The 15397-nt window shown below is 34.7% G+C and overlaps 1 protein-coding gene across 1 annotated transcript in view; it reads right to left on the bottom strand.

The window, feature by feature from the left end:
• LOC136884887 (gastrula zinc finger protein XlCGF57.1) overlaps nucleotides 1-15397 on the bottom strand; it is a 43092-nt gene that overhangs the window by 9588 nt on the left and 18107 nt on the right. Inside the window, exon 2 of the mRNA XM_067157190.2 lies at nucleotides 4903-4983. Coding sequence (XP_067013291.2) covers nucleotides 4903-4983 — 81 coding nt within the window. The remainder of the gene's footprint in view (nucleotides 1-4902; nucleotides 4984-15397) is intronic.

Raw genomic sequence — 15397 nt, forward strand, 5'->3', positions numbered from 1 at the left:
AAAGAACCACTTTGGGCCTTTCCTCAAGAAATGTTTCAGAGATTTGTCAGGCAGTAAACTGCTCCATTCGAACTATCAACACAACAGGTGCTGCAATATATATACTATGTCTTCTGCATTGCTGGTAATGGGATGTACACAAGGCTGGTGACTACTCTGAAGGACAGTAAATAATGGTATAACATTCATCTCTTTTCCATGAGTTGTAATTAACATAGCCAACAGTTTGCTGATAATGCTATGAAACTGAAGTCCAAGGATTGGGTACTTGATACTGTTGAATGGACTAAGCTATTTGAGATTCTGAAGGTGATCAGTATCAGATAGCGAGAAAGAAGAATTACTTACAATCTGCACAAAAATCAGTCTGCTATGATAAGAATCGAAAAATTTGAGAAAGCAGCAGCATTCCATAAGGGAGTGAGGCAAGGCTGCAGGTTCCCCCTTTTCAATGTTCATATAGAAGAGGCGGTAATGTAATTCAAAGAGGAATTCAGAAAGGGAATCACAATCCAAGCAGAGGAAATCAAAACACAGAAGTTTGCCAATGATATTAAATGTTGTACTTGGGCTGTAAATTAACCAACAGCAGCAGAAGTAAGGACTTAAAATGCAGACTGCAAGGTAGCAGAAGCAAGAAAGAACTTATTTCAGACAGGAAATTTGCAATCTTCAAAGACTGATAAATGAATTACTTGGATGTTTTTTGAAAACTTTTGTCTGGAGTCTGGCAGTGTATAGAATTAAAACATGGACGATAATTACCTCAGGAAAAAAGAACGATGGTAGAAGCTTTAGAAAGGTAGTCTTAAAAATGAATGCTGAAGGTGAAATGAGTAGATCCAATCACGAATGATGAGATGCACAATTAAATTGTTGAGAGATCAATTTGGCTAGATTTAACAAGAAGAAATAGAATAATAGGACACCCAGAACTTGTGCAGTTGTTTCTTGAGGGAAGTGTAGTTGGTAAGAAGAGTAAGGGTAGACCAGGATATAAATATGACAAGCAGTTCAAAGCAGATGTAGGATGTATTGGCTATCTAGAAATGAATCGGTTATGGGTCACACGAAGGGCTGCATCAAACCAGTCATGGGACCGATGACTCAAACGATAACAAGTGAGAAATTGTGTCCTGCTTAACAGAGACTGGAATTCCTTTCCAAGAGGACATGCTGAGGACCCGGTTATATTCAATAATTAAAATGAACAAGCCAGTCCAGTGCACTTATAAAATAAACTGTATTTAAGCCAAACATGGTCATACTGTATAACACCTTCGTCCATATCACCCACAATTGAATCCCATTAAGTTCATTTGGGCAAGTGTCAAGAATGGCATTTCTGAACATCACGTGACATTCAGAATGGAAGCAATACCCAACTTTATGGGTGAACTAATTGCTTCTATTACAAATGTGGATGGGAAGAAAAATTTGTGTGCATGTAAAGAAAATTGAAGACCAGTACATTTCAAGTGAAGATTTATTAGACCTTGGTAAACATAAATGTGGGAAGTGAAATAGACAGAAATAGTAAAAGTGACGGAAGCAATACTGGAACCTAAAGAGAAGGTGATAATAAATCGATCAACATATGCCAGCGGAAGTGAAATAGACATGGATACAGAGTATGATGAAACAGTGGGAGGGGCATTCTCTAAGAGATTTCCTATGTCTGGAAATAGTGACAATGAATAATCCTTAGTTTCCTGTCAAGTGATTAACATACTGAGCTATGCAGTTTTCTGTGTAATTATTGGAAGAATCTGTGAAAATCTTCTTAACAGGAATGCTATAATTTGCAATAAGATTGTACAGTTCATAAGGCCTGGATTGTAAAATATCCTTGCTTATACTCTCCTATGTATGCCCATACCTAGTCCTTGTTGCCTTCACCACAGTGCTCCTCCCTGCCATGCTATTCCTGTCATGCACATAAACGAGTGTTCTCCACATTTTGCAAAAGCTGTACGCAAGAATTACAACTCTGTCCTCAACACAACAAAAGCAATGTAAAAAAAAAAGAAACCTAAGGTGCCTAAAATATTTCTGGAGTACAACACACAATCAGACAGGGTAAAAAATATGGTATATCTCGGGAGTAATATAGGACCATTCTGCTGAAATCAAATGCTTGATAGTGAAGGCAGAGTCCATCACAATTAACATGTGGCAACTCCTATCCTGAAATGATCTCATAAGAAAGCCCAAAAGGAGAACAACAAAGGTTTGTGTCCTCCCCATCCTACAGAATACTGAAGAGCCATATGCATTTCAATACCCAGAAAAAAAGAGGATCCAAACTTTTAAGATGAGGATATAATGGCAAATGGTATAAATCTTTTAGGTTATTTTTATGTCACAACAACAGAGATAGGTTTTATGGTAATGACAGGATAGGACAGGGCTAAGAGTGAAAAGGACCATAGGAGTATATTGTTAAATTTCTTGTCTTTCTCTATTTTTGTATATTCTAGGAAATCTATGTATATGCTAGCTAAAATGCCAGATGCTGATGAACCCATGGCTAGGCCGTTTTGTTTGTACATTACCTTGTTGAACATGATGTAGTTACTGTTAGTTACTGTTAGATTTGTAGATGATACGTTTATTATTATGGACCAATGCACTACCACCCTAGCACACCTTATTAATATCGATCCAGACATCAAGTTTACAAGAGAATCTCAAGGCCCTTGATATTTTAGATTTAACCATTACTAGACTTCCATTTTCTTTTAAATACAAACTTTATAGAAAATCAACACACACCACTATTACCATTAAACGAGACACCGTACAACCCCTAATCATAAGCGTGCTACCTATAATAGCTTGATACACTGTGCCTTTAATGTTCCCACGTCAAATTTAGATTTAAATAAAGAACTTAACACTATACATAGCATTGCACTCCACAATGGCTACAACCATAGTTTTATAGAACACATAATATAATACATAAGGTTAAGCATCAACCAAAATCCAATTTACAAAAGGAAACAACTGGATCGAAAACTTATTCAACCTTTACATTTAATCCTGACATTTATAGAATAACAAACATATTTAAGAAGAAAAATATCAATATCGCCTTTAGAACCAATAATAGAAATCTTGACATATTTCATAAGTCTAGCCTAGTTAATGTTTCTAGCCCTTTTAACAAATTAGGTGCATACAGATTTCGCTGTAACAACTGTGCCAGCACATATATTGGACAAACAGCCACATCCTTTTAAGATATAATTAGCATGTCAATGCTATAAAATACAGGAGAATTTTGACAATTGGGCAGCATATAAATGACTACAAACAGAGCTTCCACGATGTAAATCATGATATAGACATCATTGAAATAATAAACAAAGGCCCTTTGCTTGACTTAATGGAGCAATGTTCCTTTTTACATGATCAATATTATAACCCTAACTACAATCTTAACGACTTGTCCGAAAATTTTATTTGATACACTTATTTCTGTAATTAATAATCTAAAAATACCAAAAGATCAATCAGTATACAAAATAATTCATATCACGCTAGCCTACTACCCCCGGTTTAATCCACGCCTTCCCAACCAATGTCCTCCAGCTACCGCTACCACCCCTTCTCCTACATAACATGCTCCGCCTCTCTGCTAGAGTTTGTGGTCTGTTGTCTGTCATTTTGCAGGGCAGTTCCTCATCAGCTTTACCTTTGTCAACTAGGTGCTCAAGGTGAGTTTCTATTTTTTTTAAAGAGAATTTCTCCTTGTCTCCGCTTCCTTCACGATAATACACAATTTATTTTCTTCCTTTAGGTTCCTCTTGGCTCGAGATCTATCTAGAACCACCAAAATCTTTCAGAACATATTGTTTTTCAAGAAATCTTGGCTATCAATCTACAACTCTCAAATTTATGCATATTTATGGATACAGCTATTAAAATATAAGATCAATATTACGTGGCACATGTACTAATATAATTTAATTTTCTGTACCCACACAAAATATCAGTCACTATACTTTAGATACTATCAAGGCAAACTCGAACATTCTTCACAGGTCATTAACATATATTCTACGAGGAACTGGTGCTGTAATCTGATTTTTCCCTCACGTATAATGACTTCTAATATTCTAATCAGCCAATTTTACTGTATGTTAAAGGTAATTAAAAATATTTACAATTTGGCAAGGCCAATTGAATGCCTTTAATGTCCAGTTAAGATATTTTATGAAGATTTGTTTACAAAACATCAATACTATAATCAACTTTTATAAGATCTACAAGCAACTTGACAATGTCATTTACTATTTTTATATTCAAAAAATTGCATAATATTTATGACTTGTATCTCATAGGAATTATTCTGGTCTTTGTATTTTAAATATACAAGTTTTGTGGTATACACGCAATACAGAAACGTGGTTTAAGAACAAGTTGTACACACATAGATTTTTAAAATTATGTTAGTGTGGTTTTCAGAATGCCTTGTAACAATTTTCTTAGAATGGTGATGGCCGAAACTGGTCACAATAATGAGATTAAATAAACATGTCATGTATTAATAACTTCACAACTTTGTAGTACTGAATGGGTTGAACCACATACTCATATTTCTCAATGTAAATCTTGATTCAATAAGGACCAAAAATGAAATTTGTGACATTAAAAAGTGGAGTTACTTTTAACAACAGCTGCTACATATTACCTAGCATAAAATTTTGAACAATATGACGAAAATATGAAAATCATTTCAAAATATTGGGAATCTCACTACAAATCTTTCCAATGACCTTCATAATGGCTGCTTTAAAATGAGGAGTTGCTCAATGAAATCTATTAGGTAATATCTTACAATTTCCATTATAAGGAAAATGTCACCAAAGTATAGAATATCTCAAATGCGTTCACCTGTGTTTCTCTTGGCTCTGCCAACTCCGATTTCGGTTCTTCTTTAAAATTCATCTCCTCTGATGTAATTTTATAATTGTCCTGTGGAAAAATTAATATATTAGGCACATCTTTCAGACACATCTGTAAATTTACTTATATATGAGTGGGCTTAACAATTCATAATTTCCTAGAAAATGAGTCAGTTTCAGTTTCTACATCATTTTCAGAAAATTTCCTTGTTGATTATGCTTAACAAAATGACAACTAAGAGACTTGAGAAATGTCCTGTTTGAATGCTCAGAGATACTTTTGAAGAGCAGAACAATTATACCGCACAGTATAAAACCTTTTAAATAACAATGAATGATCAGGAAAATGTACAGACATACTTAAAAATAATCTGCTCATCATAAACAAACCAATTCTGAAATATTATGCATGAAGGAATATGGCAAAAATATTTATTTGAAATTAATGGGCTTGTGTACGGGGATCCTATCTCCCCTTTTCATTGTTTGAAACGGCTCTTGACTGGAGTGATCTACAATGTCAATGTATTTAAGTCAGGAATCTACCATTATTACGTCGAGCTGCGATCATCCTATTTGTTCGATAGTAAATCTATTCTGGCACGCATGCGCATAACTTGTTTCTGAACTGTGAACATTTTTGACTTGAGATCCATAAACCCTTGCGCTTCCGGCTTCCTGAGGACTTGTCCTTATGCCATTATACAAGATGGAGTTCCACTGGCATGTGACGCGGAAGACATACTTGAATGTTTGTGCGATGGAGTCAGATACTCCAAGCTAGTAGCTATGTAAATTAAATATTTTGCCTTAATTCTTGTTATTCAATTTTACTATTTTATCTCCATTTTTTATTTACGTGAAACATGTGACCTCTGAATTGCTGGGAGTGTGACTGATTTCAAACATGACTTAATGATGTAAGCTACTGAATTACTTTAATTGGATACTCTATAATGAAAATGTAAGTACTGATACCTTTTATTATTTGGTGAACATCTACTGCCATGGATTAACATTTTTCTACTAAGCATACTAGGGTGCACTTGATTATAAAAATGTACATAAATATTAAACCAGTCAAGATTTTATCTTTAAAGTTGGTGGATCTGCCTTTTCAAAACCATCTTCAGCGTCAATTACTAACCTACCATTAATGTTTACATCGTTGTCGTCGTCAGAGTCACTTGAATAAATAAGCACACTCGGTAAATTACGGTGTGAGAGGCTTGAATATCAATCTCACTATCACTCTCACATTCAGTTTCCACTAATTCATTAACACTATACCCATTTGAATGATCATCGGCATATAATTCTTGTAAAATATCATCGTCAGCTAACACCGTATTCCGCGGGCGCTCCATTTTGTCATTGACTGAACCGGCAGAAAGAAAGTCGACGCTTCAAAACTAAATCAAAGAATAAAAGAGGCCGTGAATAAAAGAAAAGTGGCAGATATACATCTACAATTTATTCTACTCAATGTGCAAGTCAGAAATAGTTCAATATATGGTCAAGAGATGTCACAGGAAGACCGAAAACAATGTCGTGAATAAAACCGAGATTTCTCGGGGCCCGTCACCTACCACTGGCGAGCGTACTATGAGATTTCTCGGGGCCCATCACCCATGTGTTAAACTTCAGACCTGGGCTCCAATAATACTTGGTCATAGCATTGTCCAAAAGTATGGAACCATTTTAAATATTTTTAATGCAATTTGAATTACATTTTTGAAAAAACTTGCAGTAATTAATGAAACATCAAAAAAAGCCATGGATCACGCAGGGTATATGGATCTCAAGTCAAAAATGTAAATTACTAAGTAGGCTAGCACATCAGAGTTGTGACCTGTTTTTTTTAAGTCTGTTAAAACTACAAATCAGTCTATCAAAGAGTTCTTAGGGTGGCTAAGATAATGCACAATAATGAAAAATTTAAAGAGTCATGTAATAACTCACGAACCATATGGAATGTAATCAAGGGAGAAACAAACAGACACTCAGATGGAAATGAAGTTGCTGCCATAAAAATGATAAGGGAATAAATATGAATGATCCTAATCTTTTGGAAAATTATATAAATGATTCATTTCTATCCCTGCCATACAAACTTGAAAATGCACATACATCAGATGTATTACCAGAACTCCCAAACTTTGTGCAAAACTCTATGCAATTAAATCCAGTATCAGAATTGGAAGTTCTTAAAATCATACAGTCCTTGAAGAATAAAACTTCCACAGGTGTAGATGAAATTCCCACAAAACACATTAAAAATGTGCTCCTTATCTGGTACAGCCTTTAACTTATCTCATCAATGAATCATTTTCTAGTGGTCAGTTCTCTAATCTCCAAAATAGCTAAAGTTATCCCAGTCTTTAAAAGTAGAAACTTACATGATTTACATAATTACAGACCAATATCAATACTTACCATTATTTCAAAAATGTTTGAATGTGCTTTACTAAATTTTTAAACAAATATAACTTGTTAAATAATGCAGAACATGGGTTCAGAGCTGGCAGAAGTACTTTGTCTGCTTTATCACATTTTACACAGTTGGTCGTAAATGCTCTTCATAATGATGACACTGCGATAGGACTATTTCTTGACCTTTCAAAGTCATTTAATACTGTTGATCATGAAATATTGTTGCAGACTGGAGTTAAAGGAATTGTTAACAACTGGTTTAGATCATACCTGGATAAATTATCCCAGTTTGTTGAAATTACATATTGTAACAGCAAAGAGCATAATGACACACATCACTCTCAGGTAAAAACATAGACTTGGGTATTCCGCAGGGTAGTATTTTGGGGCCCGTTCTTTCCTTGGTCTATGTGAATGATCTACCTCACAATAATCAAGTAGAAACTGCAGTTCTGTATGCTGATGATACAAATATAATTATTAATAATCCTGACCCTATGTCTGTAGAAACTGCAGCAAATACAGTCCTGTCTAGGTTAGAATCATGGTTCAGGAAAATAAATTAATGTTGAACCAAAAAAGACTCAACACATGGAATTCAAGGCGTCTAGCTACCATGACAAAACTGCAAAAAACACAACCTTATATTAAATGCAAATGCAACTGAAAATATATTGACCACAAAATTTTTAGGTGTCCATATAGATGAAAATTTAAGATGGGATAGTTGTATTAATAAAATAAGGAAGAGTCTGAGTTCTGTTTGTTTTGCTTTAAGGATTTTGTCTAACAGTTGTAGTGAAGAATTTGTTGGAATAGCATATTTTGGATATTTCCATTCAGTCATCACTTATGCTATTGGTCTCTGGGGCTGCTACAAATCAAATTCTGATGATAATTTATGAATACAGCAACGAGCTATCAGAATTATATCGAGATGTAACAGGTTAGATCATTGCAGACCATTATTTAAGAGACTAAGGAAACTCCTAGTACCAAGCATGTACATTTAGCAATGCATTCTGCACATGAAAAAAAATATTGATCACTTCAGAAAGAATTTTGACAATCACAATTACCAGACATGAACAAGAAATAATATTTTTTATCGAGCACAAGAGTAAAACCATTACCTTGAGACATGTAGACTCTGTTGGAAATCAGATTATATAATAAGCTTCCAAATAAGATCAAACATATTACTCCTGTCTGTTCATTCACCACAGCTTTAAAAAAAACTCGTGCTGAGAAGCTGCTTATGTAGTACAGAAGAATACATGATGAAGTGCTGGTAATGATGCTATTACTTATTAAACTGCAAACATTCTTAATATCTATTACAAAGCCTTTAAAATATGTTAATGTCTCATTGATTATATATATATTATTAACATCACATTCATATATTTTTATTATGTCTTGTAAATTTTGGTTAATAATATTCTTTATTATTTTTAAAAACTAAGATGTTCTGTCCTAACATTGAAGTATTTGGTGTTTCTGTTTTTTTCTATTACTTCTTTGTGAAAATGTTCATTATTGTGCATATATTATTGTTAGTGTTAAGAAAGCACTCAACAACTCCTATGGTACTGTTGGCATATTTCAAAATGTGTAATTGTAGAGTCTATGGAAGCAAAATAAATGAATGACTGAATGAATGAATGAATGAATAAGTAAAAAAACATGCTTCCTAATGAGAAAACTTAGGCCTACCTACTTATTAACCTTTTAGCAATGGTTTATTAATTAAATTGAACTACGATCTCTTCTGCATCTGACATTTTCATAACATGGACAAAATCAGCATCTGATGATATAGATGTTGATTCCCATACGGAATTTATAATTAGAATTATAATGCCCAATAATGGACCATTTATATTGGTATTCAAATCAGCATTGTCGAGATTTTTAAAATTAAGAAGGTTTTTATCAATTTGAACTTTGGAACTATAATTGAATTATTGGGATAATTTGGAAATGCAGTATATGAGCCTATGAGTGTTAGCATTACTCTATTTGTTTTATTTAATTGAGATTTTCATTGTGTTAAATATTCTGCATCTTAGTTTGGTTGTGATTTATTATTATTATTATTATTATTATTATTATTATTATTCATTTTGGTTGGCGGATTTCTTTCTATATTTCCCGGTTCTTGTTTTGTGGATTCTTATTGCACTATTATTTATTATATGATACCGTGTGCTGGTTTATTTTTCATAATGGGACTGTTCTTTTCAGCTTTCCGGGGTTGGGTTTATATTCTGACTCACACACACACATTACCATAATTCCACTTTAAAATTAATAATAGGTATTTTGATCCTCCATAACATTTTTGTTAAATGAAATGTTAACTTCAATCAACTATATCTTATTACTATTATTATCATTGTAATACTGCAGTTGTAGCAAATTGAAATTTGTTTCTCCTGTTCCTTAAATCTTCTTCTGGTTTATGCTCCCCTGTCTAGTTCATGTCTGTGTCTTGTTTCTTTCTCCTTTCTTTATTTGTTGTGTCACATTCACTTATCTCGTGGGTATGCTTTGATTTTGGTAGACCTTGCCTCTTATTAAAATATGATAGCTTGGCAAACGAATAATGGTAGAAAATCTCCAGGAAGAGGAAATTAGACAGAAGTACATGGATATGATTAGTGAGAAGTTTCAAACAGTAGACAGTAAGCAGGTTCAGGATATAGAAAGTGAATGGGTGGCATACAGGGATGCTGCAGTAGAAACAGCAAGGGAATGCCTAGGAAAAACTGTTTGTAAATATGGGAAAAGGCGAACATCTCGGTGGAATGATGAAGTGAGAGCAGCTTGTAAATGTAAAGGAAGGCTTATCAGAAATGGCTCCAAACAAGTGCCAAGGCAGACAGGGATTTGTACATAGATCAGAATAAATAGTTGTTGAATCCCGAAAGAAGTTGTGGGAAGATTTTGGTTAATAACCTGGAAAGCCTAGGTCAAGCAGCAGGGAAACCTCTCTGGACAGTAATAAAGAATCTTAGCAAGGGAGGGAAAAAGGAAATGAACAGTGTTTTGAGTAATTCAGGTGAACTCATAATAGATCCCAAGGAATCACTGGAGAGGTGGAGGGAATATTTTGAAAATCTTCTCAATGTGAAATGAAATCATCCTGGTGGTGTTGCCAACAGCCAAGCTCATGGGGAGGAGGAAAATGATGTTGGTAATATTACGCTTGAGGAAGTGGAAAGGATGGTAAATAAACTCTATTGTCTAAAAGCAGAAGGAATAGATGAAATTAGACCTGAAATAGTGAAGTATAGTGGGAAGGCAGGGATGAAATGGCTTCATAGATTAGTACGATTAGCATGGAGTCTTGGTAAGGTACCTTCAGATTGGACAACAGCAGTAAGTGCACCTATCTATGAGCAAGGGAACAGGAAGGATTGCAACAACTATCGAGGTATCTCATAGGTATACCATGCAAAGTATTCACTGGCATCTTGGAAGGGAGAGTGCGATCAGTCGTTGAGAGGAATTTGGATGAAAACCAGTGTGGTTTCAGACCACAGAGAGGCTGTCAGGATCAGAATTTCAGTATGCGCCAGGTAACTGAAAAATGCTACGAGAGGAATAGGCAGTTGTGTTCATGTTTCATAGATCTAGAGAAAGCATATGACAGGGTACCAAGGGAAAAGATTTTCGCTATACTGGGGGACTATGGAATTAAAGGTACAGTAGATTATTAAAATCAATCAAAGGCATTTATGTTGGCAATTGGGCTTCAGTGAGAATTGATGGTAGAAGAAGTTCTTGGTTCAGGGTACTTACAGGAGTTAGACAAGGCTGTAATCTTTCACCTTTGCTGTTCATTCATCTGCTGAAAGGTATAAAATGGCAGGGAAGGATTCAGTTAGGTGGAAATGCAGTAAGCAGTCTGCCCTATGCTGACAACTTTGCCTTAATGGCAGACTGTTCTGAAAGCCTGCAGTCTAATATCTTGGAACTTGATGATAGGTGCAATGAGTATGGTATGAAAATTAGCCCCTGGAAGACTAAATTGATGTCAGTAGGTAAGAAATTCAACAGAATTGAATGTCAGATTGGTGATACAAAACTAGAACAGGTCGATAATTTCAAATATTTAGGTTGTGTGTTCTGCCAGGATGGTAATAATGTGAGATTGAATCAAGGTGTCGTAAGGCTAATGCAGTGAGCTTGCAGTTACAATCAACAGTATTCTGTAAGAAGGAAGTCAGCTCCCAGACAAAACTATCTTTACATCGGTCTGTTTTCAGACCAACTTTGCCTTACGGGAGCAAAAGCTAGGTGGACTCAGGATATTTTATTCATAAGCTAGAAGTAACAGACATGAAAGTAGCAAGAATGACTGCTGGTACAAACAGGTGGGAACAATGGCAGGAGGATACTCGGAATGAGGAGATAAAGGCTAATTTAGGAATGAACTCTATGGATGAAGTTGTACGCACAAACCGGCTTTGGTGGTGGGGTCATGTGAGGGGAATGGAAGAGGATAGGTTACGTAGGAGAATAATATACTCTGTTATGGAGGGTAAGAGAAGTACAGGTAGACCAAGACGATGATTATTAGACTTAGTTTCTAATGATTTTAAGATAAGAGGTATAGAAATAAATGAGGCCACAACACTAGTTGCAAATCGAGGATTGTGGCGACGTTTAGTAAACACACAGAGGCTTGATGACAATGCTGAAAGGCATAACAGTCTATTATGATAATGTATGTATGTAGCTTGGGTAGCTGTAGGCTCCAGATGGTGTTTCACAACTAAGAATTTTTTATTTTCCACCTTGTCGATACACTAAATTGCTTAAGGCAACTTATTGGTTAAAAGTGGTACATGTTTCGTATATTATCAAAATCTTCAGCCACATAACACCATTTAACCAATTCATATATTGACAAAGTATCAATGTTTTAGAGGAAATGTCCTTAAAATTAACATAAGAATGACAATATCAAAAATAAAATACTTAAGAGAAATAATATAAATTCATTCTACAATTGAGAGCAGTTGTCAAGGAAACACATGTATAATAATAATCCATAGAGAATATGTCCTAATAATTATTATTTTCTTAAGAAGTTCATGCAAAAAAAGGCCAATTTCTAAATTAAATTTTTTATACCTTTATAAGTAATTCTCCAAATGAATTAATCCAGATTTCATCATGTGGCTCCTATTACTATTGCAGATGAAAATATTACTAATTCCTAGTTGTCAATTTTTTTTAAAACTGCTTTCCTCTGGAACAGTGTCTCCTGTAATTTTTTACGGTCTTCAGTCTGGTGTAGTAGTGATGATGCGTTCTCTCTTGTTCACATACTTGAGGAGGTGGAGGAGCAGGGGATATTGGTGTGTCATGAACTTCCTTGTTGTTATCTTCAGCTTCAAAGGAGGAGGAATATGTCGTACCGTAGGGCTATCTGGAGGTGGATAGACTCCAATTCTTTTTTTGTGATCTTTTTCAAGCAATTTCAAATATACCAGAATTTTATCATGTATAGAATATACGAACCCATTATATGGTAATGCATAATTATTGAAAAAGCCAGATTGTTCTTATTCTGTCCAGGACAGTTGTCACAGTAAAAACCAATTGAGGTTACATCTCCTCTAGCATCGACTTTCTTCAAATAGTCATACAAATGGCTGCCAATTTCATTTCTTCCCGTTTCCATCACTTTCCCCCCACATATAACAGTAAGTTTCCTTTGTGTTGCTTTCATAGATTGTAAAATTGTAAACTGAATACTTTCTGGCGTAGTACAGCAGTTGGTTATCCCCATGGGATGTATTTAAAACCTTCTGTAGATCAAAAGAAGAAGAAAACAGAACACAAAATCCATCATTTCCACTTCGTTTCTGATCAGCCAAAAAGCAATCAAGAATGTATTTCTTCTCATTATTGTGCTCATCATAAGCAAATAAATCTTGCACACTTCTTCGTTCAGCAGATTTTTGCTCAAACGCTAGGCATAAGGCACACTTATCTCTCTTTGATAAGTGAATACCTATGTTATACTCATGTCTCCAGGTACGTTTTTCCTGACATTCTTTCTCGTAAATTCTGTTTTCAAGAGACATGAATTCTAATGGTACATACTTCTTTAAAGTAGATGAATTTCCACAGTAATGTGAAGGTAGTGCAGGAAGGCCATCAATGAATATTTCAACACTTTTGCAAATTTCTTCAGGAGTTTTGTTTGCGGAGGGCTTTTTACCTCTTTCATCAGTTTTTGAAGTTTCTATTAAAGTTTTATTGTCCCATGTATACTGAAATAACTTCCTGGATATGTCCAATGTTTTCCCTAGAAACTTTATGCAGACTTTATGCTGCATTTCATTAACAGTTACAAAATAGTGTTATTGCTATCCCCTGTCAGTTCATTCAACACATCCTCAAAAAATCTGCTGAGTAGTGGCTTCTATAATACAAAAGAATACATGATGAAGTGGTGGTAATGATGCTATTACTTATTAACTTGCAAACGTTCTTAATATCTAGTATACAGCCTTAAAAATATGTTAATGTCACACTGATTATGCACATATTATTAACATCACATTCATACATTTTTATTTTTATTTTTATTTTGTCTTGTAAATATTGGTTATTAGTATTATTTAATATTTAAAAAAATTAAGTTGTGCTGTCCTAACATTCAGGTATTTGGTGTTTCTGCTTTTCTTCCTATTACTTCTTTTTCCAAATGTTCATTATTGTGCATATATTATTGTTAGTGTTAAAAATCACTGAACAACTCCTATAATGTTGGCATATTTAAGATTAAGCGACTCTCTTTCCCCTTCTCCTATTTTCGAACAACTGTTTGGACAGCGCTTATCTAGACATAGATTCGGTCTCACCTTTTTCTCTCGTTTTACTTTTCCTCTGAACCCAAAGGTACATTTTACCACTAACTTTCGGTTCCTTTTTCTTCCATCTCTCATACAGAGTTCCTGCCCTCATTCTTCCATTTCTCTCTACTACAGCATCTTCTATAGAGTGTCCTACTCTGTCTCTATTTCTTCCTTTGTCACACACTTGTTCATCTATCACACAGTTGGGATCGTCAACACTTTCACTGCCACTGCTTGAATAGTCCACAAGGGGTTTTGCAGGTACTGTAAGTACTTTGCTAAGAAGTTTAGGATTTTCAGGGAAGTCATTTTATAAGCTATCACAATAATTTTCAAGTTCAAGAGCACTACTCCTGCCATGCAAAACTAAACTAGTTTCATATTCAATGGTCAATACACCAGAAACATGTATGTTATCTATCATTGAATTAAAAGCAACATCCTAATTGTTGTCAGAACTAGAGTCTCTATTTTCAGTATACTGATTGTCAACAGCATTAGATTTATTGGAAGAAGAACTCCCATGAATATTGCCATTTCTACAGGTTACCTGTTCAGCTAGTTTATTCACTTCACAGCACATCTGTAATATTTTCCAGCTTCTAGAAGCCATCTTCACCCACAATTCACAACATAAACCACTATAAATTGTAAACAGGAACTTAGTCCATTGTCAGCTGAATTTTATGAGGCTAAAAATGTGAGAAACATAATCAAAGTTAGTAATTGTAGAAAACTATTTAGCAGTTTCTCTCTTATGTGAATTCGTTCAACTATTGTAACAAACTTTGTTACCAGGGATATACCTGCCGATAACAAATAGTAGCATGTTGTTATAAGGCCCCTTTCACAGTTCTATTTCTTGCCGCGACTGTCGTTAAAGCTCTTTTATGCGCCATTATCCCGAATACTATGTCAAATATGATAATTCCCCTTTTACAGGGCAATTTCTGGCGTTTTCTAGGAAAAATGGTGTATTTAACCCAATTTCATAAAAATTAATGATAAGGCCCTTTTTACAAAACACCGGCATTATCTTTTAATTTGATATGTCCATGTTGGGTATGTCTGTCTGTTCTCTTGTGGGATTATTAGTCATGTCTGATCCTCTCTTGGTGCTACTTCCTTTCCTATTGTCCCCTGGTACATTGTGCATTGGATCAAGTTGGT

The sequence above is a fragment of the Anabrus simplex genome, chromosome 13, assembly GCF_040414725.1.
Source record: "Anabrus simplex isolate iqAnaSimp1 chromosome 13, ASM4041472v1, whole genome shotgun sequence".
Classification (NCBI taxonomy): domain Eukaryota; kingdom Metazoa; phylum Arthropoda; class Insecta; order Orthoptera; family Tettigoniidae; genus Anabrus; species Anabrus simplex.